This window comes from Puntigrus tetrazona, chromosome 19 (genome assembly GCF_018831695.1).
Source record: "Puntigrus tetrazona isolate hp1 chromosome 19, ASM1883169v1, whole genome shotgun sequence".
Taxonomy (NCBI): Eukaryota; Metazoa; Chordata; class Actinopteri; order Cypriniformes; family Cyprinidae; genus Puntigrus; species Puntigrus tetrazona.
Window position 1 is genome coordinate 15,326,766 of NC_056717.1, and position 26,818 is coordinate 15,353,583.

The 26,818-nt window shown below is 37.1% G+C and overlaps 1 protein-coding gene across 1 annotated transcript; it reads left to right on the forward strand.

The window, feature by feature from the left end:
- Window positions 1–901: 901 nt before the first annotated feature.
- Window positions 902–23,482, forward strand: crybg2 (crystallin beta-gamma domain containing 2). Its single transcript, XM_043217062.1, has 12 exons — window positions 902–1,230; window positions 4,776–4,878; window positions 7,266–10,048; window positions 14,153–15,824; window positions 19,118–19,165; window positions 20,359–20,477; window positions 21,579–21,789; window positions 22,086–22,225; window positions 22,319–22,445; window positions 22,541–22,576; window positions 22,681–22,820; window positions 23,308–23,482. The coding sequence occupies exons 1-12, from the start codon at window positions 1,058–1,060 to the stop codon at window positions 23,480–23,482; spliced, it is 5,727 nt and encodes a 1,908-aa protein (XP_043072997.1). The 5' UTR covers window positions 902–1,057.
- The last annotated feature ends 3,336 nt before the right edge of the window (window positions 23,483–26,818 follow it).

Below are 26,818 nucleotides of genomic sequence, written 5' to 3' on the forward strand. Positions count from 1 at the left end.
TCAATTTAAATAATAAAGTAATAAAGTGGGCCAGCAATATTTAAACATTCACAATAAAAATTCTCTACATGTGGTGAGCAACCTTTTTCATTCCAATGAAAATCAGTGTTATTAATCTTATGTTTCCTCCCCGTGGGGCAGTCCTCCTTTAAGGTGTATCCATACCCGCCAATGCCATACTGTATGAACCATTTAGTACATTTAATTAAAAACTATTGTTTTGCTCTGAAGGTGGAAACACACTGAGCACAGTGCAATTAAACGTAAACCTAAATTCTCCTTAAGTTAGAATAAAAAACAGTTTTTATCTCTTCCTGAATCAGACGTTAGGTTGATAAAATAATCCAATATTTATACAGTAAACAGACACTGTAAGATAATAAACATCGGTTACCTGAGCATCTGAAGCGAACAAGACCTTCTTTTACCCATTATGCTGTAATTTGTAGTCTATAATTTGTTATAACCTATTTGTGCTTTTAGTGTTTCTTTCAGTAAAAATAATAATAATAACCTAATCATTTTCGAACTATAGAAATACTGGTGACCATTAAATTACGTTCATTAAACGCTTAATTTGTTTAGACTGCTTGTGGCCATTGACAGAGTGGAAGAAAAGTTATGTTTCAATGAGGACTACAAATGAATTTAATAAACTACTGTAACCGTGCCCACCGTGAACGACTTGCTTTTAAAGAACTGCTGAATGATTCATTTGCTCGCACAAGTGGTCACTGTTCGAATTAGTAAATTGATTCAAAAGATTCGGTCACCTTTTATGACTCAAGAATCCTAAAACAAGTGGAGTCGGCTGTTGACGGCATTTAAATACTGGGCGCGCGCGTCCGCTGAGTTTTTAGAGCGCGCCTCTGATACAAAAACACTCGGCAGGTGTCTCACTATCTTTGACAGAGATAGAGCATCTGTTCCCGAGAAAGCAAGCTTTCACTGTGTGCTGGAGAGAAGTAGGCTGTTTCTACGTGCGTCGACGCGCATCGCAATACATTCAATACAATTCATTCGCGTGCTTCTGCGGTGATCCTCCTGAGGTTTCGCCATGGCGAGAAGGAGTTTTTCCACCAAGAAATCTTTGAGGAATTTGTTTTCTAAAAGTGAAGCGAATCTCAAAGAGTCGGTGGAGAAAGATGACAGCGGCAAAGGAATTCTCAGATCATTTAAATGGAAGTCAAAGAAATCGGAGAGTGCAGAGGAGAGCCTAAAGGCTGCAAGGTAAAACCCATTTTATTATGTTTGGCGCAAGTGAATGATCCAGGATTATTTTTTGTCCATGACAGTCAGTCAAAAACCATACAAACTCTACAAACGTGAAGCTTATTAAAATCAACTCTTTTTCATCTGAGGGTTAGTCCATGGCTATAATATCTCCCAGAAGTAGGGGTTATTTAAAGGGACCCAAATAAGCATAATGTACCTGGCACTTGTCGCTTTGCATTAAAATCAAATAAAATAAAGTAATACAAAATAGAGAGCAATTCGTTATTTCTATTTATCACAGTGTTCTCAGTGATTTTTTTCTGTCGGGTTTTAAAAATCATCTTCTGGTAAAAGTACAGTTAATTTAGTATAATTTGATTACAATTTTATTATATTAATTTTATTATGTTCTGCTGTAGTTCACATTATTTAGATTATAGACCTATAGATATATATAATATGCCCTATATATATATGTATATATATATATATATATATATATATATATATATATATATATATATATATATATATATATGTATATGTGTGTATATATATATATATATATACACACACACATATATATATATGCAGATATATACTGTATGTCACCACTAATGAAAATATTTCTTCTTCAAAAAAATTTAAATAATAATACAAAGTTATTCAAAAATAATACAAAGTTAATACAAATTGTGTGTGACTATTTTACTTTAAATTAAAATATTCAATGACCCTCTTGAGCCACGAAAGATAAACATCCTGCAAATATCAGTTATAAAAATAACTTTTTTCAAGTAGGAAACAATTGAATATTGTTCCAAAAAGACTTTACTAACATAATAACCCACTGAATAATTAAAGAGATAGCTGACCACAAAATGAAAATTCTGTCATTAGCTAATTACATGATTTTTATAAACTTTATTTTCATTGTGTGGACAAAATTGGAAAACATAAAGGAAAAAAATGTAGGACTCTGAAGTGACCTGGGATTACAGTATAAGGCCTAAAGGGGAGTCTCACAAACTTATATGGGACACTTGGGAGCTTAAATGCTACACATGTATCTTAAAAACAGTTCAGACTTGTTATGTGGTGGACTTTGACGTTAATCTTGGCACAGTCTGCCCTTTCCTGTTTAAATATGCTTTTGAGCTTCACCTACTAGTCAGCTGGTGAATGTGCTCAGAAAGAGGTCAATGGTAGTACTGTTGCTTTATGGCCCCTATGAGTGTAACTCACAGTCATGTAATGATCCTGATTGCTCTATAACTTCAAGGGTGGGAGAACACTGGTCATTTACAGGCTGCATAGTTGACACATCCACAAATTAAGCAGCCAATCATGGTGACGCTTACACCAGGTATTTGTTTGGGCTGAATGTAGGTTAATGGGTGATTTGAATGTAATCGTGTAGTCACGTTATTTGCTACCCAAAAGAGAATGATTGTTTAGATGCTTGGATTTGCACGTTCACACAGCTTAGCCTTCGATTAAAACCCTCAACAACCAGCTTTTGTAATTAAATATCGTAGGATATTTGCATGGCCAAAAAAGCTCCTCCCTTAGGTGAGGAACCTGCTGTAAACTTATAAAAAAAATTCCCTGACATGTGACTGTTCTTCAGACAGGATCTGTCCTCTGTTTGCTTGGGCACAATACGTTGTGATGCTTTATTCAAACACTGTTCACCGTGCGTCTCCGTTCCCAAATAAACTGTGACACAAAGGCAAACAACCCGTGTACTCGCAGTGAGGTCACGTGACACCAGTACCTTTAAAATCCTCGGCCCTTTAACAGTGTATACAGTACAGACTCAACGTAGTTTATAATTGTCTTGGATAGTAGACTAACGATGTGTAGTCTGTGCTATATGGGTCAACAGAAAGCGTTTGTAAGTTTAGAATCCAGCTGCAGATATCGTTCACAACCGGAGAGAAACTTCTGCGCGGCCTTTTGAATAGATTTACGCCCTAAGCTGAGGTTATAGATGGTTATCTGACTATATAATTTGCAACTGCAAGTTGGAATCTCAAAATTCTGTCTTTTTTCTAAATTCGAAGTTGTGAGAAAAAAGTCAGAATAATAAAAATCGCAATTACCTTTTTCATTTATTCTATTCAGTGGTGGAAACAGGCTAGTTATCAGCCATAGCATGATTAACTAATAAGAAATTATTATTAAATTATTGTTTATTTATATTTTCTATGGTTTTGGAGCCAATTTGCCTGTCTAGGTTCCTGTCCTCTTTAAAATAAATGTAAGCTCCGGGAATCCATTTCTTGCCTGGCTATTTTAATAAAATGAACATAATTCTGCATGACATCAATGCATTTTTTTCTTTAGAGTTGGTTTTGTGTGCTAACAGCAAATGATATGGTTATACCTACAGGAACTTGCCCCACCGCATGCTTACTCTCTTCCATCACACAGAGCGAAACTCATACATTTGGCTGTTCCCTCCGGGGAGAAGCTTGTTTAAAAAACCTAGATATGTGAGCGAAAGTTTCAGCTTGTTTTCCCCTAATGCTGTTGGCATGACAGCGATACCTGTAAACCTGAGCCCTTTTATATTGTGACTTTTTAAGAGTCACAATATTTTTAGTCACAGGTTAAACCAATATCACAGCAGGTTTAAATGTGCATCTGTGCATCTTAGAACAAACACATTTTCATTGTCATACGCCTGGGGGTATTAAGGGTGGGTTTGGAATGTGAAGCAGAATATTTAGCTAAAGACCCTTCAGTCTTTAGGCTTCAGACAAGTCCCTTCTGATTGCTCTCAAGTGCTGTTTATACTTAATACTTATGCGTGCATGTTATTGAAAAACGTCAAAGCGGTAGAATCGGTCTGAGCTGACTGCATGCTTCTATCACATAACACAAAGCATAAGTTTATTCAGCTCACCATCAGTCATTCAAGTTGCTCAAGCAACAGTTGCTCTTTGTTTATGTGAATGACAGCGACATGATTCACATTTTAAAAAACGTGCTTTCTTCACGATGAGGAATTTTTGAATGCACCTGTTCCACCTTAATATTTCTCGTTTAATGCTGTCCAAATCAGAGCTGAGATATTATAAGATGGTAATGGTGCACTCTTAGGCCATTGTGTTCATTAAGATGAATCAGAGCCGTGATGAACTGATGCCTGAATTCCTGCCTGCATGACTGTATTCACTTTTGATTTGCACCCACTTTCCTTAAGTTATTTTAGGTGGTGCTCTTCAGTGGGTGTGTTTGTTAGTAAGTGCATGTGTTTGAGTGATCTTGTTCGCAGAAAGTATGCAGCAAGTTTCCGGTGGTGACGGTATATTTTTTTAAGAAAATGAAAAACCTGTTTACACATTGCATTTGAATGAGCTGTCTGACTGTAACTTAGGAAAGAGGGATCATTTAAATGTCGAACATTCTTGTTGTTTTGTCTGACTGACTCGAGCGTTGGCGCCGCACTGTAAACTCTAGGTCACTTTTTTATTTGCTCTCTTTGCTCTTTTTGCATTTATCTGAACTTTAAACAGAACCCTCCATCTCTAACTGAATGTCATCTTCCACAGAACTGAGTCTGAGACACTGGAAGCTGGCGACAGTGAAACTCAAGATGATGAGAAGTGGACTAAACGCAGGACTTCTCTGTTTGGCACCGTTCTTAGGTCAAAGGTCAGAGAACACCACACTTGCACTTCAGTTGGTTTTAAACCAACATGTGTAATAGATATGACAAAATATAGTAAATATTTATCTTATAATTTTATTGATTTTAATTTGTCCAACGCTTTTAGTACATGCATTGCAGTGCAAACAAATAGGAACATATATCACTAATATTTAAACAAAGAGCTTGAAAATTAAGGTAATTTGTGCAGACTATAGGGTGCACTATGTGTGCAAAATAATAACAATAATACTGAACAGTACATCCTCTTTCTATAACCAAGAAATCAAGGTTTGGCTTGTTTAGTGTGGCCCTATTGCCACCTGCTGGTAAATGTTACAACTACACCGTCTTTCTTAATTTATGCATAACACAGTTGTTTTGTAGAACAAAGTGTACTAAATAATTAATCAAATGACAAAGAAAATAAGCTATTTAGCTTATGCATGCTTTTAAGTGCACCCTGATCCCAAATGTCAGTTATTCTTGTTTCATAATTTTTCATTGCAATAGTTCATCTCATATGTTTAAATCCTTTTTTAATTTTTAAATAAATGAATTAAAAAATATATTTTTATTGATAATGGTGTAATAAAGGAATGATTTAATCTCTTTTGCCGTGCTTATGTTCAGTAGTCCAGAAATAACATGCATACCTCCTTTTGCACGAGAGACATGCACAGACATGATGTAGAGCACGAATAATTAAAGCAAATTGTGCTAATTGTCATTTTAAAAGCATTGGGTTGTGTGAAAAACAAGGCGGAGGCCTCTTTTTTGCCTTTTTTGCCACTGTTGTTAAACACTAATCAGACCAAACTGTTTTAGCTGCATCCTAAGGTTTAAAAATATTTGGAGCTATTACTTTATATATATTGGTCAGTATTTAAAGTGGGCCACATTTCATCTGGCTTACTAATTAAAAGCACTTCTTTAGAGTAATTGTTTCAAGAGTACTTTTTAAAACAGTATGAAGTTTATGTATGAATATTATGTTTTCAGGTTGTTGAGTTCTGGAGTTTAGGGGGTTTTTGGGTGGCGGGGTTTTCAACTTAACCAGCAGGTGGAGCTATTTTCATGTGCACGTACATGCATGCGTTTATTGTGGCTAAACAATTCACAATGGCTTCACAGATGAGGGTTCACAATGCTGACAGGTTAAGGTTTTGGCAGCTCTTCAGAAATTTCTGTGAGAAGATGCCTGTAAAGTTTAGGCTGCTTTTGAAATCATATCATAAACATGACGTCATTACTTTTATGTTGCATGAGTCTTTTGATTTATGCCAATACTTATGACACAGATAAGCATAACTCCTCAATAAAAAGCAGATAGCATTGATGAGCGACATTGAAAGCTCATTAGTGTAATTCCAGCAGGTTAAAAGTTATTAATAAAAAGTGACGTGTTGCTTCATAGGTAATTTATTTGGCTTTACATTTGTCTTCAGATGTTTTTTTTACGTTAGATTCAGTATCACAAAGGTCTCAGAAAGTTGTGTATTTCATAATACTAGTGAACAGTTTCGATTGGTTATATGATAGGTTGCCCCATGACCAGCAGATATGGTCATTTGAAATGTACCACCCTCAGTTCAAGGAATACAAGGGCCTCCACCTAGACTGACAGACAATGACACATCTCTCGCTATCTTACTTCATGACATTTCATCCCCTCATGTTATCAGATAAAACACTAAATGCACTTTAGCAGCAGACTTATCATATTTCACCAGACAGCAGAACAACATTTAAATTCCCAAGGAGATAAGAATTTGGACGATAATGCAACAGACGCATAATGCATCTGTCCACTTTTTCTTTGATTAATTTGATTTTATTCTTTGCTGTTTTTATTCATCTTGCTGGTCCTGTTTATAAATATGCCGTTATTACATTTAGCAGTTTTGGGTTTTCGGCATTTTGTCATTTGGTTGTGTTCTGTGTTCTTTTTGTCATTAGTAAAAGTGCTTGAAATAAAACGAATACGGTAAGGTGTTTCATACATGCTTTAGTAACAAAAAGCCTTCTCTTTCCAATTAATCGCTGTCTCATTCCTCTCATGCCTAACGATGCCATTACAAAATGCAAATCAGACAGGTTATTATGAGACATAAAATGATCCTTAAATTAACTTGCAAGAGCTTTACAGTTAAGATTGTATGGATATATTTATTTACATTTGCTACATATTTATATAAATATTAACAATGTACTAATGCAAACGAATGCATCTATTATTGTATTATTTATGTAAATGTTCACGATTATTAATCTTTGTTTTCTTTCTCTCTTTTTCATTGCATTCATTCCCACCTTCATCTCTTCTTTCTTTTTTTTACTTACTTTGTATACTTTCTTTTCTGACTTTCTGTTTCTTTCATTTTTTTATCAGAAAGTGCAACACAGTTACTCAGAGAGTGATCTTCATAAAACCAAGGGCTTTAATATATCCTTATCCTGGAAGAAGAAGAAGAAGAAAAGAGATCAAACCCAGGATCTTCCGAGCAATAGTGGCATCTCAGGAGTCAAGGATCATATCAGTGAACAAGAAGAATTTGACAACCAGGTAGACACAGAAGAAAATCAGGTTGGTTCTGCACCAGATACCTCCAGTACTTCTGGCCAGTCCCAGTCCCAGGATGTCCTGAGTGACGTGTCTACGCTTAATAAGGAGGATGCAGGTTTTATGCCTTCAGATCTGGACAGTACATCAATACCATATATCGACTCTTCACAGTCTGATAGTGATGTTTACCAGACACCCCCAGATAGCCCATCTGCTAATAAATATGCTCAGTACTCCAGCTCTCAGCACTCCCACTCTGAGTGTAACATCACTGACTCATTCAGTTCTGTTCCTGATCTGGAAACTACAGCAAGTACTGACCCATGCACAGTCCATAATTCAAACGTAGATCTGAACCCAAGTGGTGTCTCTTTAAGGGATGGTCATTCTTTCTCTGATTTCGAACTATCTAAATCAGGAATATCAACAGATGTTGAGATCAACACAGTCGCTAGATACGTTACTCCTATCAAAGATGAGAATGTTTTTCAAAAAGAGTCACACCTGCAATGTGAAGAATCAGATGATGTAACCTCTGCCGTCCTCTCTATTCACCAGAGTTCCACCTCTTTCATCCCTAAGAGTTCCATTCATGAAACATCAGCATCTTGCATTCCACAGACATCCCAAAGTTTCATCTCTTCCACCACTCAAAGTTTTGACTCTTCCATCCCTCACAATTCCACCTCTGATATCCTTGATGGTTTCACTTCAAACCGTTCTTTCACCAGCTTGAACTCATATTCTGCTGAAACCCTTCTAGAACATTCCTCCAGTCTTCCACCTTACATTGTATCTACTGAGGCAGATGATTCTCAAACCAACACTGCAAATAACAGAAACATGTCTGCCAGCGACGATGACACTGACCCTTCCAGTGCTGATACTGTTTCAGCCATGCCAGATGTGATTGTGTCTAGCACTTTGCCGTCCTCCAAAATCACAAAGAGTTTGGAGGCTGATACTGATAAAAACCCAATTTTATCTCTCTCCAATACTGATTTTTCTGAAAGTGATTTAAGCTCAGTACCTCAGAGTATACCCACAATCGATGTATATGCCACTTCTGAATCAAGTTTACTGAAACAATCTCACCCTCAAAATAATTGTGAGACCATTTCAATGGAATCCTATGAAAACAACAATTACTCTTCCTTGACATATGCCACTGACTCAGAGAATCCTTTTCCTGCTGAACCTGTCCTTCTTGAGAATGATTCAAATGTTTCTTTACCTCAGTCAGCTGTGTCGAGCACCTACACCATCATTAAGTCAACTGTAACCTTTAACCTTTCAGGTCCTTCAGACCTCATCAACCCTGACCATTCTCAAAGAGCCCTCTCTAACTATATCTCCTATTCAGATCTGGAAACCCGAGACCAAATAAGCCAGGAGAGTGACCAAGCTAAACTGGCAAACTCTTCAGAAACTTCCTCAGATTTCCCGGACAGTGGTATCTCCAGCACATTGACCTCTGAAGTCTCAACTGCCTACTTAATTCATTCTCTTCATTCTCTTTACTTAGATGTTTCAGACCAGGTAGACACACAAGAGTATAAAGATCCTGAGGAGGATGTTCAGGGGGCATCTAGTCAAGAATGTCACGAGTTAATTGACCAGGATGATACCACAGCAGTTCTGACTACTAGAAATTACCTTCAGAACAAATTTGGACCGGACGTGGAGGAAGGAAGTGGCTTAGATGACATTTATAATGAACATCATGATGTTACAGTTCTTCAAGACTATGAACCAGATCAGATGACAGAAGTACAGGCTGAATCAGCAGCAGAGATGCCTGAAAAGAAGAAAGATGGACAAGAATTTGAAGAAGAAATTAAACTAGGAGATGAAAAATATGTAGTTCCATCAAATCAAGAAGCAGAGCAAATCATGGATGTTTTACCACAACAGCAAATTATATATTACAATTTTTCTGAAAAATATGAGGTGGTTAAAGAAAAGAAAGATGAAATGCAACATGTCCAAAGCACAAGAGATGCATCTGCAATGCGAGCAGAGGTGTGTGGAGGCACTAAAATGTTGACAGGTCAAGCTGAGCAGCAGATTCACCATCTCGCCCCACTAAAACCAGCCCTTCCAGTCGATCCAGACTGTAGCCCTCAAGAATGCACTTCGGCTCCTCCCTTCTCTGATCCAGAGAAGGTATCGCTTGCAGATTCAAGAATGGAAACACACAGTCACCTGGAGATTTGTCTCCACCCCTTGGCCCCGCAGCAGTCAAGCGAAGAGATAACAATACTGGAGGACACGGCAAGGTGCAAATACCAAACAAGCGCCGATAACCACGCTGAGAGGGAGGAATACACCAGCAGTGAAGAGACTGAGGATATAGCCACATTTCTCCCAGGAACACAGGACAGTGAAAGTCAAGAACAAGAGACCTTCAGACACAACAGAGACACAAGCTACAAACAGGGAGAGGTGACAGTGACAAAGATAAAGTCAGCCAGAGATAATATCACTCACAGTAACTGGGTACAAATCAGTGAAAGTACACCAGACAACAGAAGGGAAAACAAAGATTCGACAGAAGTTGGCGCCATTCTTGAACAGCTACCTTCAAGAGGCTTAATACCAGGTGAAAGGTGAGCTACAAAATATCTTGTTTTTAATCTATAGGCAATTTGTGAGTGTGTTGGTGTGTTGTTTGAAATCTAATGTGTTGATCCGATGCAAATATTTTATACATATTTGAATTTATCATTTATTTTAAACCATAGATAGCAATTTATGTTTTTGTTTCTTAAATAAATAAATAATAATACAAAATGACTCAAGTAATTTACTAAATATTTCTTGATTTTTAAATGATATAGATTATTTATTATTTATGCATGGTTTAACATATAAACCCAATTCAGCTTATCGTGCTTGAATTGCACACTTTTCACACGGTAAGCCCTCAGTTCTGACTGAAATGCCACTATCCAAAGTGACTTACAAATGAGAAACAGTGAAAGCAGCTTCAGTCTTTATTACCATCAATATTTGCAGTACACCATGCCAAGTGTGAGTGTGTGCCCAAGCTGAAACAGCAGTGAAAAGCAGAGAATAAGATATTAAAAACTGGGTTATTGTATGAAGAACCTTTATTTATAGTTGTTCATTTTTATGTGCGAAGTGATATATGAGATGAAGTAAAATTATGGGAGATGGAGTTGAGCCTTGTTTATTTACAGCATCATTCTTATTCCAAGTGTTCAGCAACTTTGTTTTCTGGCTTCTGTTTCTCTTTCATTACATGCAGTATATGCAGAATGATTATTCTGTCTCTTGGATCTGTTACGATGAACTTTAGATTCCTTTGTGTCAGTGAGATTGAAGTTCATGTCCCAAGGAGGGACAGGTTTATCAGAGCCTCACCCACTCACAGCCTCACGTCTCATACGTTCATTTGAATGGGATGGGCTGCAGGAATGCAAGGTAGTTCAAAGTATGCTATTGACTCATACTTGATGATACACATTCTTGAAATAGCCCTTTTTAAAAAGAAGGCCAATGCCAAAACAAATGAAATCCGCTTTAATGCTTCTTTAGGCAAACAAGCATAGACACCGGGAATGTGGCTCATGGATTTGCATATTGCACTTATTTGCATATTATTTGCAGATTTTGGAGATATTTTTATATTATCCCTTTGTCAGTTAAATGCGGTGACTAAAACTAATAAATACTATTACAGGATTTATTAAACCAGGTTGATGTTCAAGTGCATTTTAACATTACATGAATGCATTTTGAACAAATGATTTAATATAGAACAATATTATATTAACAAACATAATAGGGATGGATATCTAGTGCAGTAGTTAATCCTTAAAATTTCAACCTCATTTTAATAAAGCATCTTCCGTGCATCGTAGAGGCATCAGCGTTTAAACAATGAGAACTTATGCATTTAATTAAAAGATACGTTCAGTTCAGTTTAATTCAATTCTGTTTTCATTTATCAGCCTTTGAATGTGAACTGCAGTGGAAGGTTTCATACAGTGCATGGCATTGTCAGTCTTGTAATCTTTCGTCAAATGCTGAAACCTGTCACATTCATCATTTGAACAGCTTAGGTGTTTTCATGTTACTAAACATATTACAGGCAGTGGAAACGTATTTCAATGCGCATTCCTACTATTGCTCTGAGCAATGTCTAGTATGTGGATATCTAGAACGATTGCAGTAATGCAAGTGACAGACGTCCCCAGCCGCGTTTGCAAAATGCAGCCCCTAATTGACATGCTCTTAAATGCATATTTTTCGCTGCAACCTTGTTATCAGTGCTGTCTCATAAGACAGGTTATGAACAGAATGTGAAATGTTTTTTTCCTTGAAGTGCAAATGCATTATTGAACTGCATTATTTGACGTTTCCATAACTCACTTTGACCTTATTTGAAATTAATTGCTTGGTTTATATAGGTGATTCTAAGAAAAATTCCAATGTTGAGCCTTTTTTGGCATGGAAAAGCTGACATAATCCCTACAATTACTATAGTAAACTATGAAGAATAAACCTGATTTATGTGTAAGCTACAATTGTCCCTTCATTTCAATTGTAAGCTCCACCCCCTTTTCATTACTGACTTGAACAACTCGGACAAGCTTTACAGAACATTCCATCAGAATGAATTGGAGATTTCCGAGAACAGTATGATTGTCTGTAAAATGTGCTCAAGAAGTTGTAAAAACACTTTTTTTTTTTTGCAGTTTTTCAATCTGCCGTTTTTCTTTTAAGACATGTAAATGAAATGATGTAAAGTTAATATTAATTTATGTTAGAACAAATGTGCTGTGCATGTTTATTTGGGGATGAGTGAGGACACATTGTTTAATCCTTAGCATACACTTACCTAGCGTCTTTTATTTACTATAACAATAATTAATTAATCTTGTTGATAGAAGTTCGCTAGGCAGTTCTCCCACAGTCTAAATGTAATGCACAGTCATATAAATGTGTGCTTAAAAGCTCAAAAATTATTGTTAGGCGCTAATTATACAGTTAGATGCCACTTCAATTACTGGAAATTGAGACTTTAAGCTACACCTTAACAGACATGAGCAATTAGAGATCTCTGTGGTGTGGCACATCTCATGTGAACTGGCTAAACATATATAAATCTATATATTTATAATGCACCTGACCTCTAAACCCGAGACTACAAGAGACTCTTCAGCAGACAGCTTGAAAGAATGCTTATATTTAGGAAATAATGATTTGTTTTAAGTTATTTTATCTCTCTAGTGAAGCTTGTGTGGTAAGCACATGTGAAACAGAACTTGGCCAGCACCCAAGATCAGAGCCACAACAATTCTCAGAATGTAGACAAAATTATCAGGAAATTCACCTGAATTAATATGAAACTTGTAGGTGCAGAATGTTCTACATGAGAGTGTATTATTAGAATATTTATTAAAAATGATCAATTATTTCTTAATCAGTGAGACTCTGAAGAAGGGATGTGAGGCTCAGTTTTACCAGCAGGGGGTGTGTATTACCGTAGTAGATGATCCAGAGTGACTAGTTCTGCCAACTGATATAACTTGATACCTCTCCCTTTAAATGTCTCAGGGCTAAATGCAGTGAAAAATAAACTACATGGCATGTAACACGTTTTTTCTCTGTTCTCAGAGTTAGATGGTATAAAGTGACCCGTCCTCTTTATCTTGCCTTTGTGTCTTGCCTTTAATTAAATGATATGTTTTTTAATATCCATTAAACTCGTATTTCTTCATACTTGTGATGAACTGAAAATAAACTAAAACTACTAATATTATTATGCTCAAATGTGTGTATCTGCATGGATTGATGTGCATATTATTTCTAGTAATTCAATCTTGATACTATTTGTGTCTTCAGTGTGACTATGTGTGAAATGAGTGTTAATATCAAGCCAAGGGTCTTCCTGTTTAGATAATGTTTAACTTACTGTATATATTCTGTAACTAACAGAGAAAAACAGTTTTGTTAGTTCTTTCCTGTGCCTGGAAGATATAGGCACACAAATATATAGACTATATATTTCTTTTTTTCGATAGTGGCAACATAATGCCAAATCAGTTGATAATATTTGCTATGACAGGGAAAAAATCCTTTATTGCAGAGATGAGAAGATATTGCTTTTGGGGATACACACTGCATTGCAATTACAGAGTTATGAACTGGATCTTTGTACATAATGTTGAAAAAAAAAACACCACTGCAATTCTCTGATAACAGAATCAATTAACCTTTTACACATTTATTGAATATATTTACTGTTATTGTTACATGCATCATGTTGTAAAGTTGTTACATAACTATAGTCTCTTCCATTAGTACATTTCTATGTGGAATAGATTTTGAAGTCCCACTCACTTTTTACTATTGTATGGTGTTGAATAAAAGCTTTTAAGGCTGTGATTAATTTTGATGTGTCCTTTAGCATGTCAGTTCTCCAGAAACTCACCTACGCAGACTGCGATTCGCTCTCATACAAGAAATGGAGAATTATTTCTTGCATGATCTGTCTTCTTCTTATGCATGTGCATTTGTATTTACTAGTGCTTTTTGATGCTTCTGCTTTAAATATGAACATATTTATTTAGGGATTAATAAAACAAACAAGCTTCAAACTCCTCCAAAAAATCCATATTAACCAAATTTGTTCTTGATCTCACTCTAGACCACTCTATTTAACTTTTATCCTTTTGTTGTAGGTCCTTGCATGCATCCACTGTTCTCGGTACAGTGATTGAAGAGTCAGAAGCAGAGAACCAAGTGGAAACTGAGCCTGGATCTGATATAGACATGAACTCTGGTGTTGCGGTGTTAAGTACAAAGCTCAGTCGGCCATCATCTTCTCGAGAGGGCAGAGAGGATACCATGGTGGTCCGCAAAGTGTCCCTAGTCAGCACTGACAAAGAGGGCAGCTTTGGAGACTATGAAAGTCCATTGGACGGCATGAGGTTTAAAGATCGGTCAGAACCAAGCAAAGCCAGTCCTGAGCTTGAGAGAAGGTGGAAAAGTCTCCATTCTAACTCTGAGGAACAGCAGTCCAGCTTCACGGAGCGTTCAGACTACACGTTCACTGATAGCACATACCTGCGTTCCTCTCAACTGTCCCCCAGCTATGAAAGAGGAGTCTACACGTCTCATTTTCGCTCTCCCGAGACCCAGCCTACTGCTTTTTCCTCAGAGAGTGACGGTAGCCTTGACAACAGTAACTGGAAAGTTGGGGAGAGCGAAGTTCATCAGAGTAGTGAGAGTTACACTAGTGGGAGGAGCAGGGTGGAGCTTAGTTTACCTGTAGCAAGAGAGAGCGAGGGAGAGCAGGAGATAAGAAAAACAGTCTTTGACTCACAGGCACATTTCGATTCCCGTTTGATGATCGTGGAGGCAGATGACTACTCCTTTGATGTTTTCCAAGCTACGCGGGTAGACCTGATTCCCTCACCTACTAGCCCTGAGCCTGAGCCTATTTCTTCCTCATCCTTCTCAGAAATGGACAACCTGGTAGACACTCTCAAGAGCATGGAGCGACCGGTCCGGCAAAGGGTTCAACGCACACCATCCAACACTCCCTTCTCTTCACTGCCACCTATCGAAGAGGATGCACCAATCTCATCCCCTTCTCCACTCTCTCCTCGTACCCCAATCTCACCTATTACTGAACCAAAGTTGTTGAATGGGGTTTCTAGTTTGCCTTTGGACATTGGCCTTAACTGGAGTGCTCCCAAAGACATGCGTTCTCCATTGACCATGATGAAAGAACAGCATCTCGGAGAGACCCAAAATCGCGGGCTCTCCCTGCCTCTCCGCGCTTCGGCCCTCAACAGCATCGTCATGCGAAGAAGCTCCCTTAACGATCTGAGTCCTGAAGAAAGCTCTACTAAAGGACTCGTGAATGGAGGCTCATCTCGCCTGGAAAACAGCTTCTTCTTCCAGCCAACTGAGAACGGCAAGTCCTCAAACCGCTCCATCTTTCGTGCAGCCTCTCTTCCTGAGATCAGTCCCAGTCACGAGCGGATAAGCTCAGCCACCAAGGGATCCGACGCCTTGCTCGGTTCCCGTTTCGAGCGCTTCTCGTTCCTCACATCTCCATCAAATTCCCTCAGTGGGATCGCTGAAACTTCTCGAATTAGCGTGGCTCCATCTGTTCAACCCAACTCACAAGATGCCTCCAGTTTTGATCACAAGTCCACTATGGAACTTTACCGCTCTCTTCCCTCCGAAACGCTCCTCAAGAACTCTCAACCTTTGAGTCTTCAGCGCAGCAGTAGTCTAGATGGAGGACTTCTAATCAATGATACCATGAGCTTCCAAGTGGACAAAAAGCAAGAACCAGAGCGGAACTTACTCCTCAAATACAGAGCCTTCCCTGATGCTTATGTGAGTATTTCTTTAACACAGTGCATATTTAGACATCATCAAACACTACAAGCATAAATCTCTTTGAAACGGAGTGCCATGGTAAAGTTTACCACTCTGAGAATGAGGGCATGGAATCAATGAGAGTGTTGTTTTCGTATTATGCCGCTGCTCTGTTTCTCCCAGCACCAGTCAGCCTCTTAGTGTAACCTGATATAAAACCACTTACACCAAGCATTGTGTAACATAGTATGTGGATTGTTTTAGACCTCAACGTCAGATGGGCTTTGTTTTTAAGCCTGCTCAGGTGAAAGATGCCCTAAACCTAGTCTATTCTGGCTTGTTCCTTGATAGCTTGCTTCATTCCAATCCTCCTACATTGTTCTGAATTTTGGCTGCGTCATTAGTGTCGCAACTAAACCCTGCAAAAACACTCTGCAGGAGTTGGAACGAGGACCTCAGCCTTAAACCTCAGTGAATGAAAGACTAGAAGGGGTGTTATGTCACCTCACCAAGAAGGGTTTACAATAGAGATTGATGGGAGTATAGATTTCCTCAGTCCTCATGCAATATTCACGTTTCCTCTTGCCCTGCAAAACAGACACTGAGCAGCTCTGTACAGTCTTTTTTATTACTCCTTCTCTCTACTGTACAGAGTTTGCAAGTCAAATTTTGATTTTAACCAAAAGCAGCTTCGTCAAAACTGTAGTTTGGTTAGGGTTTAGATAGTATGGGAAAGTGTAGACTTCATCTGCTAAAAGAATGGTGCTCACTTTCATGCCTCAAATATTTTTCACATGCAGAAAAAACTTTTTGGAAAGAATCAAGCTTCAGTGACTTTGCATACAAGGCTTTAAATACTGCCTCACAAGTTTGATCATGCAAAGAAAGTTCATTTCTCTGGGACATGACTAGTGATGCTACTAAGGGAAAGAATTTTATGATTTAAATATGTTGAGAGCTTTGTCATTAGAGAATAACTTCAAATGATCATGTTATCACATACTATAAAACAGCTTGACCTCTGTCACTCACGTCATACTTCTCTTGCTCTGTGTTGACATAGAGTGATGATATTAAGTTATCTGACATACAACTTTATATAAAATGTGATATGCAAAAATCTTTATAGTTTCCATCTGATGGCACATTTGCAGAAGTATATAACAATATCATAATATGCAAATCCTCTCAATAATAATACTTCAGGTTTCAATGACAGAGCACATTTTTGGGTTTCCTATAATTATGGATAGAGCAGTGTTGTTCTTGAAATAATACAGAAATTAAAATTGATATATAATTAGCCAGGTTTCCTATTGAATGCATTTCTCAAAGCACGATTGTGTAAGACAAAACAGACAGTTTTTCGCATAGTAAAAACCATGGGAATAATCAAGCTGAATTGGCACTTTCAGAAATGTCAAAAAGGTCATCTCTGGAGCTTTTGTCAGTAGGCAGGGAAAGAAGGAGAGGCTGATGGAATGTGACATTACTTATTTTTTTACTGCATTTGCTTTGTCTCCTCTAATTAGTGTTGATCATTTTCCTAGACAGGCTATGTCGAGTCCCGCTCAGACACACCCTTCTTAGGGTTGGCAATAGCCTACTATATATTTGCCAGTTGGAACAGACATAGAGAAAACAATTATGTTACCTTAATGCCTCACACATATGAGTTTGTAAAAACCATATATAGGCTATAGTATATATAGACTTATTTTCAGTATCATACTGGATGCTAGGAGAACACAGCATTTCATATGTAGCACCAAACAAAGGCTCTCTAATATGTACATTTTTTAAAGGTTTAGTTATATTCAGTTAAATTGCCCTTATTATAGGTTATAAAAGGTTCATATTTTGGTTTTAGGTGTCCTTAACAACAGGTTGACATGCATGCAAGGTCAAAAAACTTTCACTTTCATATAATATGCATTTATTTTTACATTATTTGTTAAACTCCCAAACGATTTATTCAACAGTTCATTTGTCCAAACCCCTCTTGTGATAGGAGGGTTTCATTCAAAGTAGTGTTTGTGAGTTTTTAACATAATTAATTTGCATTTTGATTCAGACCAATAAGTGGGCGGGCAATATGCTAATGTTTCATGTTGATGTCAGCATGAAACAGCTTAGGACTCCTTTTAAAAATAGTCAATTATTTCTCTTAAGCTTGCATGAAAGGTTATTGTCAAAAATCCATAATAGGGGCACCTTTAAACTTAAGACCCGCCTCAAACAAAAGTAGGCACGTTTTAGGCAGCATGTGTAAGTTGGCTAGGTATCTATAAGATGTGACATTCACTGTTCCATTGAGTGGACAGATTAACTCTAGAGATACCAACTGCATCTCACACCCTGTTTCACTATTTGAAATATTCTGACATTTTGGAAAAGATATTTTCTTGATGTCTGACGGTGAGACTGATATTGGTGGTTTATAGAAGTATAGCGTCTGCATTATGTAACTCATGTATTTGACTTTGAATTAAGAGCATCCCCATATGCAAACAGAGAAATTTGACTTGGGCTCTTGTGTAATGTTGTCTCACTTCTAACCTTGCCATGCCTCATTGCAAGTGCAAAGGCATGTCGCTCTGCAAAGTCTGGGAAGGGCTTCTCATCACCTCCTACATGCATGAATATGTGGCATTTACAAACAAACAATGAGATGTTGACATGTATTGTAGAAAGGTTACATTCATCAAAAGCCATTAATCCACATGAGAAACTCTTTACCATTTCACTTGATAAGCTGACCTCTTGATTTCCATTTCAGAAAGCCAACAGATCATAGGTGTTAACAGCAGATGTTTAGCGTTGATGTCATTCTCAGTTTGTTTTCCCCAGATGTATATAGTTTCCCTGAGGAGCTCTAAGTACAATAAACATTTTAAACAGCTTGTCTTACACACCATTCAGTACATTTTTACTGCATTCCAGTTCTGTTTTGCAAGAGTCTGGTGACAATGGGGCCGCGAGCCTCTCGCATCTTTCTCTGTGTGATTTTGAGAGGTAGTGTAAAACACTTGTTCTTCTATTGTCAGTGGTTAGGTATAGCACTGTTTTTCAAAAGTGATAGTCAAAGGCTCTATATAGATTTCAGTACAGTTAGCTTCTTTTGAATGATTTCTTCATTTAATTATTCTTCATTTTAATTATCATGTAACAAAGTTTTGCACTGAACACTGTGTAACTGAATGTCTCATGTGCTCTAAATAATGTAATGCTTTCTTAAAATAATAGTTACTAACTGTTGAGTTTGTTTGAATGAGACTTCGTCTCATTTGTATATGTCTTTTCTTTTTTAGCTCACAAAAGAAAAGGAGCATGGCAAGCTCAATCCTCGACCTGGGAAGGTGAGATGTTTCACATAAATGTCCTTTCTTTTCTAGCATATTAAATTAATGGCCTAACTATTCGCTCTACTGCTCTTTATATTAAAGAAAAAGTGACAGAATGTGCTTGGCTTCCACTTTGTGAGGAAGCCTGAGGCTGGTATTTAAGAAGAGGTGAGAGTGATTGGTGGGTGTATAACAGGCCTGCGGTGTTCTGCAGATGGTTCTAATAGCATGTTTAGGCCCACTTCATCCGCCAAACACATGTGAACTACAAATGACATGACTAACAGCAAGTGACATGATCTTCTTTTACAAATATTTTTTTTGAAAGAAAAGATTGTTGTGGATTAGTACTGACACTATATTTGTGTTTTCTATTTGGAGGTAAAAAAAAATCGTTCATTCATTCATTCTCTACGGCGGAAATTGCTTCCAGAACATTCATATACGATTTATTGTAGATATGAAATTCTGTAATGTCAGATGAATGCCAGTGAAGGACTGGGAAATGTAATGCACACAGTACAGTTGATTTACTAATAAAAAGTGTGTGTGTGTGTGTGTGTGTGTGTGTGTGTGTATAGATATAGATATATTTATAGATAGATAGAAAGATTGATAGATAATACAAATTTATATGATATTGTATAATAGAATTATCCATATATCAGAAGACAATGTTTATTATTTCTGCATATTTATCATTCATTCATTCTTGTTTGCCGTCTGGTGGAAACCACAATAACGTTTTTTCCAGTATGCATGATTCAACTTGTCACGGTGACATTTACTGCTTATGTTTTATATATTTGCCAATTCAGTTTTTACTTCTCATACATCTCTGTTGAATTAGTTTTGGTTGACATTCTTGTGAACGTCTTCATCAGATGAAATATAAAAGATTTAGAAAAGGTCAGCGAAACTGGCGTGTCAAGCTTGTTCTTGCATATTCTTGTCCTTTGCTTCTTTGACATTTCAGTCAGTGTAATATTCCAGCCTTAAGGTTTTTAGACAATAAAAGTGCTTTTCAAAAGTAGGACAGTGCGAATGGACATGTTTCACTGTCAGTGCAAGACAAAGGAATATTGTCCCTTGTCCAAGCACATCTGCTGTTGCCCCTAGTGGATGAGGGGGGTTAAATATTAAACAATGCGGCCTTTGTAGAAAAGATTAGTGGGACTTTTTTAAGCTGTTTCTTTTTTTTCTGTTAGATGTTAATCTATGACAAGCCTGGAATGACCGGTGAGAGAATTGAAGTGCGTGGTGATGTTGTGGACGCCACACCATGGGAGTTTACAGGCACTATATCAATCAGAGTGATCAGAGGAGGGTGAGTGGCAAACAAACATTTTGCACTTCCTTGCTGAACAGAAACGCTCGCATGCACATTGCACATATAAATGTGATTTTTCTTACTTCTCGTGTTTATTTTGTAAATTATTTTAGATGTGCACCTAAGGGCATAGGTTTTGAAGATGTGTATTTTTGCAGGAAACACACTACCTTTCAGAAATGTAATTTTAGAAGCTTTATTTTCAGTAGCAATTAGTCAATCCTCCAGAAATCAATTTTCCAATATTCTGATTTGTTCCTCAAAAAAAGTTCTTATTATCCGTGTTGAAAACAGTTGCTTAATATTTCTGTGGAATAAGATTTTTTCAGGAGAACAGCATTTTTTTTGGTTAAAATGTTATAGTATTTTTATTTTTTTTACTGGGCGTTAATTTGCGACTATAGAGCAATTGGCCAAAATCAGTATTAATAACTTAAATTAAGTAATTAAAATTAAATTAAACTGAAATGGTCCAGGTCATGCCTGTTTCATAACCATAGACATAATGCAATAGTAATACTGTTTGGGATAATGCAAAATGTTAATTATACAGAACATTAAATATAAAGGAGTAAATATTAATGCACAATAAATAATGTAGTCACATGGGCTATTGAAGGGAATCAGACGCATTCCACATCGGTCTTAACATGCAGACTCTCCCTGCCTGCCAGCAATAAAACATATCCAAATCACTGCAAAATATCATTAACTGTAGAAACACACAATTCTAGCTTATGCACATTTCTGTTTATTTCCTTTTTATACTAGGAACACCTAAAACAACTTGAAATGTATCTTGTAATTTATTTAAAAGGCCAACATTTGTGTCTGGTAAAAGAAGTCCCTCATTCTTAAGGCTACATTTATTTAATAAAAATGTTAGATATTTTACAATATATTTAATTTCTGTGATGGCAAAGCTGAATTTGTACTACAGTCTATTATCAATGTTGAAAACATTTTATTTTAGTGTTCAATTCATCCCATTAACAAACCTATTAACTATGACTTTTGCCTCAACAAACCCGGTCTCTAGAATAAAGTGATACTGTATGTTCTTTCTTCATATTATGTCCTCTGTTTTGTCTTCCAAAGTTGGGTGTTGTATGAAAAGCCAGATTTCAAAGGGGAAAAGGTTGCTCTGGATGAGGGCGACATTGAGCTGACAAATCCATTTGGACCACAAGATGAAGAAATGCTCGATCAGCAGAACGGAACAACACAGGATCACGAGGAAGAGGAACACGAGTCCAGGCCTCAGCTAAAGAAGAAGTTCGTCATCGGATCCATACGGCGAGCAGTGAGAGTACGTCAGACTTGTGTTTGCTGTACTTTTTAGTTAGTTGAAATTCGTAAACATTCTGCCATAGATGAACCACAAGAGGTTACATTGTTTTACCTTGTAAATGTGTCTGGGCTGGACGGAATCAAGTTTTGTTTTCGGTTGTAACGTCACAGCCATGTTACGAAAGGTTCAAGTGCACCACCTTGTGGCCTCAAACTGATTTGCGCTGGTATTTTTTTAGCAGGACTTCTAATGACTTTTTTGGAACTCACACTTGGATGAGTGAAGTCGATGTTGAGGTTTTTTGCCTTTTCCAGGATTACAGCGTTCCTGAAATCAGCCTTTTCCCAGAAGAAAATGCAGAAGGCAAGAAGGTCACATTCAGAGACACGTCAGAAGACTCCAGAATTTTTGGCTTCCCAGTCAGAGCAAACTCCATCATCATCAATGCTGGACTGTGAGTGATCAGTGCAGCTTATTCCAAATTTCATTCAGTTTGGGCTCAGTCACAGTTTTTATTTGTTAACATCATGCGTTTGATCTCTTCCAGATGGTTGGTGTTTGCGGAGCCCTTCTTTCAGGGTGTCCCGCGCGTGCTTGAAGTCGGGGGATTCTCCACCCCAGCCTCTTGGGGCGTCACACATCCGTATGTGGGCTCCCTACACCCGCTTAAAATAGTGAGCATCTCAGTCTCCTTTTTATTTTTGCCAATGATTCCATAATATATCCGTAATAAAATGAGGTATATTAAAACTAATGGGTTTTTTTGTAGGGGGAACCTAGAGTAGAGAACCTCTATGAGCCAAAAGTAAGTGTTTTATCAACAGACATCAAATAAACTAGTAATATATTTGATGCTCTTTAAAGGATCAAATTATAATTTGTGTTTTTGATGTAATTCGTTTTCAATAGATTGTGCTCTATGAAAAGCCATATTTCACTGGCAAAAGTAGAGAAATCTACACCAGCATGAGAGATTTCCTGTCAAGAGTGGACAAGCAGCAATCATTGTTTATGTTCAGTGCAGGATCCCTTAAAGTTATTGGAGGCTGGTGAGTATTGAAAATATGTTTGAACTGATAAATGTAACCCTGGAAAACCATATCATATCAAAAAGTCATACAAGTACTTTTATATTTTTTAGCAATAGCTAACAATACATTGTATGGGTTAAATAATTTTTTTTATAATTTATAATTTATCCTAAATTATTAGGATATTAAGGGAAGATCATGCTCTATAAGGATATTTTGTAAATATGCTACTGTAAATATATATAAACATAACTTCACATGGAGAACTTAGATTTTTCAAATAGCTGCATCAGCCTTTCCTAACAAACCTACTTCAATGGAAAGTTTCCAGCTTTCAAATGATGTATAAATTTCACTTTAAAAAAATTGCCACATATGTTGTCATGATATCTGATATCTGTTGTTACGGTCCAGGGTCACATATTTACTCTGCGTAGTATGCAGGACTGAATCTGACTTATACACTCTGTTCTGTTCTGCTCAACTTTCTCAATCTGTCTTGTAGCTGGGTCGGCTATGAGAAGGAGGGTTTCCGTGGTTACCAGTATCTTCTGGAGGAGGGAGAGTATCATGACTGGCGGGTGTGGGGAGGAGTGAATTCAGAGCTGCGCTGTCTGTGCATTTTTGGAATTAAACCTTTTATTTTCATTTTAATCTTTGCTGCGTCATCAAAGCTGTAAGAAAAGCACTTTTTTTTACTAATTTATTTCATTTTATTTGTATATGAGAACATTTCATCAACCATTTTGGTTCTTTCTTTCTTATTTATAATTATTAAATTTTATTTTAAAACATCTTTATAAAAATGGTTATACTTTAATGAAAATATGAATATATTTTATTATATGAGTGTACTACTAGTAAATATATTTAAATAATATATCGCATAATTTATATAATATCATATACTTTCTGTGATAAGCTATACAACTATGTAAATATCTATACTGAAAAAAATCATATATTATACTGTATATTAATATATTATATAAAATATGAATATACTGATATACTAAAATATATAACTATAAATATACTAAACTATACTAGTAAATATACAAAACATTATACATTTGATTGTATCAAAATATTACTACTACTACTACTACTAAAAATATGTTTTAAATAAAAATACACTTAAAATTTCAGCTCAAACAATGGTTTTGATGTTTAGTGCACTTTACTTATTGTACACAAATTTAATAGATTATTTTAAGTGTTCATGTTTGTATTGTAATATCTGCTTGTCGTAGGACCTGTCTGAGCCTCTGCTGGTGTTATATGGGATGCCTGAAGAGGCGAAAGAAGAGAGTGAAGAGCCCACGTTTGAGGTGGCAGAAGCTGTCGCAGATGTGGAGCTGTTCGGGTTCGGCATCAACACCCGATCCATCCAAGTGCTGAGCGGAGCGTATGTTCTAAGTGACCGCGTGCATTACCTGATGGTTATTGTCATAATGCAGCCTGAGCACAGTTTTAAGTATGTGAACGTCTTCCTTTCCTCAGGTGGGTAGCCTACTCTCATGTGGATTTCTCAGGTAACCAGTACGTCTTGGAGAAGGGCTTTTATAACAACTGTGGAGACTGGGGCTCTGAAGACAACCGCATCTGCTCCATACAGCCCGTCCTCACAGTAAGCGCTTCATTATTCATTAATCTAATCATAACAGTTTGTGCAAGGACTACTGACTCAAATTGTGTGCGGCTGAAAATGTTAAATATGTAAATATTAGAGAATACTGGGAGGCACATTCACTAAACAGTTACTCTACATTTCATCCGGTAATTCACTGTCAGGTAATGCGTATAATTTGATAACCACGTGCAATCCAACTCAATTAGATGTTAAATGTGCTGAAACGGTATTACTGTATTTAATTGACACGCATTATTTAATAGCCATGAATCTCCAAACGAATCTACATTTAAAAGCCCTTGATTTCATTAACGGGGGTTGTTTCTTGTATTTCAGGCACCTAGTGAAGAACCCAGCATCAGAAATGAGGTGAGTTGAGTCTTTTTTGCGTATTAAGGCTACTTTTTTTTTTTTTTAGCAAAAATACAGTAATACGGTAATACAGTCATATTATGAAATATTAATATAATTTTAAATAACTAATTATAAAATAAAATATTTTTTTATTATTATTTAAGAGATTTGAATTAGAAATCACATTTAACAATGTTAAAACTGCAAATGTAACCAATTTAATGCATGATAAAGGTATTCATTTATTTTTATTTTTTAAAAATACATTTTACTGACCCTAAACTTGAACAGCACTATATAAAAGCAGTCCTCATTATTAATATAGTGCATTTAATAAAACATTTATGCTCTCTTTCCGTTTGCTACAGGTGCTGCTCTACTCAGAGCCCGATTTCCAGGGCACATGTAGGGTTTGTCATCAGAACCAGGGCTGTTTGCCAAGTCTCACCATCAAGTCCTGCAGGGTGGTGGGAGGAAGGTTAGTGAGAAAATGTAGGGTAGGATAAATGCTTTCAAAGTATACAGTGAACCCCAAAATGCATGTAGACACATACAAATGTAAACATTAGGTTTATCGTGCATTCAAATTCACTGTATTTCTTTCAGATTGTGACACTCTGAATTTGTATTCCTCTGTTCATTTCAGTTGGGTGCTTTACGAAGGAGAGAAGTTCACAGGAAACATGTATGTTCTGTCTGAAGGAGATTATCCCAACCTGACCAGCATGGACATCCCAACTAACTCCAGCATTCACTCTGTCAAAGCGGTTCCGATGGTAAGAAGAACTGCTTTCTTACTAAATATATTTCTGCAAAAGAGGTGGAGAAATCATCCAATGAGAAACCTTTAGATGAGACATTTTACCACATATATCTTAACAGTTTGTTCTCTCTTGCAGACCTTTTCGGTGCCGTCAATCTCGCTGTTTGGACTGGAGTGCTTTGAAGGTCGGGAGGTCACCTTCGACACACAGATTTCCAACATGTGGGAAGAAGGATTTAACACACATTTCCTCTCCGTCAGGGTCAACAGTGGTTGGTGAGTTTGCATTGTTGCGTATTATTGGTTCATAATGGTACATCTATTATTTGGACGTGATTTTCTCAAATATCAAAACCATGTCAATTTCGTTGCAGCTGGGTGTTATGTGAACATAGTAACTACAGGGGGCGCCAGTTCCTTTTGGAGCCCATTGAAATCACAAACTGGCATAAATTCAGTTCTCTTTCCTGTGTCGGCTCCTTGTATCCAGTCAGACAGGTTAGTATTACCTCCACATGACCAGTTGTTGGCAACGTGAAAAGGGTATTTCTTACATGCTTTTAATCGTGTGCTTACATCCCTGTAGAAACAAAGACCGTTCCGCATCAAAAATAAAGAGACGGGCCACTACATATCAGTGCAGGGTGGTGTTGAGGACATGAAGACGGGCCGTGTGGTCGTCACAGAGGAGGTGGAAGGAATGAGCGATATTTGGCTTTATCAGGACGGGCTCATCAAAAACAAGGTACTTTGTTACGTGAGTAATGCACGTATAGTGATTGATTGTTTCTTACTACTTAAGAATGTTGATCATGTGCTCTTTTTGTGTCAGCTGGCTCGAACCATGAGTCTGCAGGTGATGGGGAACGTGGAGTCAGGTGCTAAGGTGGTGCTGTGGACTGAAACCCGTCTTCCTGTGCAGACGTGGAGCACTCAGGTCAGCGGCACAGTCTCTAGCATCACCTTCCCTGGAATGGTGCTGGATATCAAGGGTAAGATTTAGTTTGGTGGTGTACATACCAATCACAAGCTTTACTATTGTAACTCTTAATTTACTTTACTATTTATAGTATTGCTGTTTAATATTAATTATACAAATATAACTTTTACCATTCCTATTAATACATTTAAAAAAAAATGTGTTTGTTTGGAATGTGAAAATAGAATAGCTTATATCAATACAGAAGCGTCCTGCAGTGTGTGTGATACCATGCTTCATCATTTTTTTGGGAAATACTTTTTTTTGTAAATGAAATTAATACTTTT

Bases quoted from the DNA above. Each gene is read 5' to 3' on its own strand.
- crybg2 (XM_043217062.1), top strand. From the start codon at position 1,058: ATGGCGAGAAGGAGTTTTTCCACCAAGAAATCTTTGAGGAATTTGTTT. The intron at 1,231-4,775 runs GTAAAACCCATT...CATCTTCCACAG, and splicing joins GAGAGCCTAAAGGCTGCAAG to AACTGAGTCTGAGACACTGG. The intron at 22,226-22,318 runs GTGAGTGATCAG...GATCTCTTCCAG, and splicing joins ATCATCATCAATGCTGGACT to ATGGTTGGTGTTTGCGGAGC.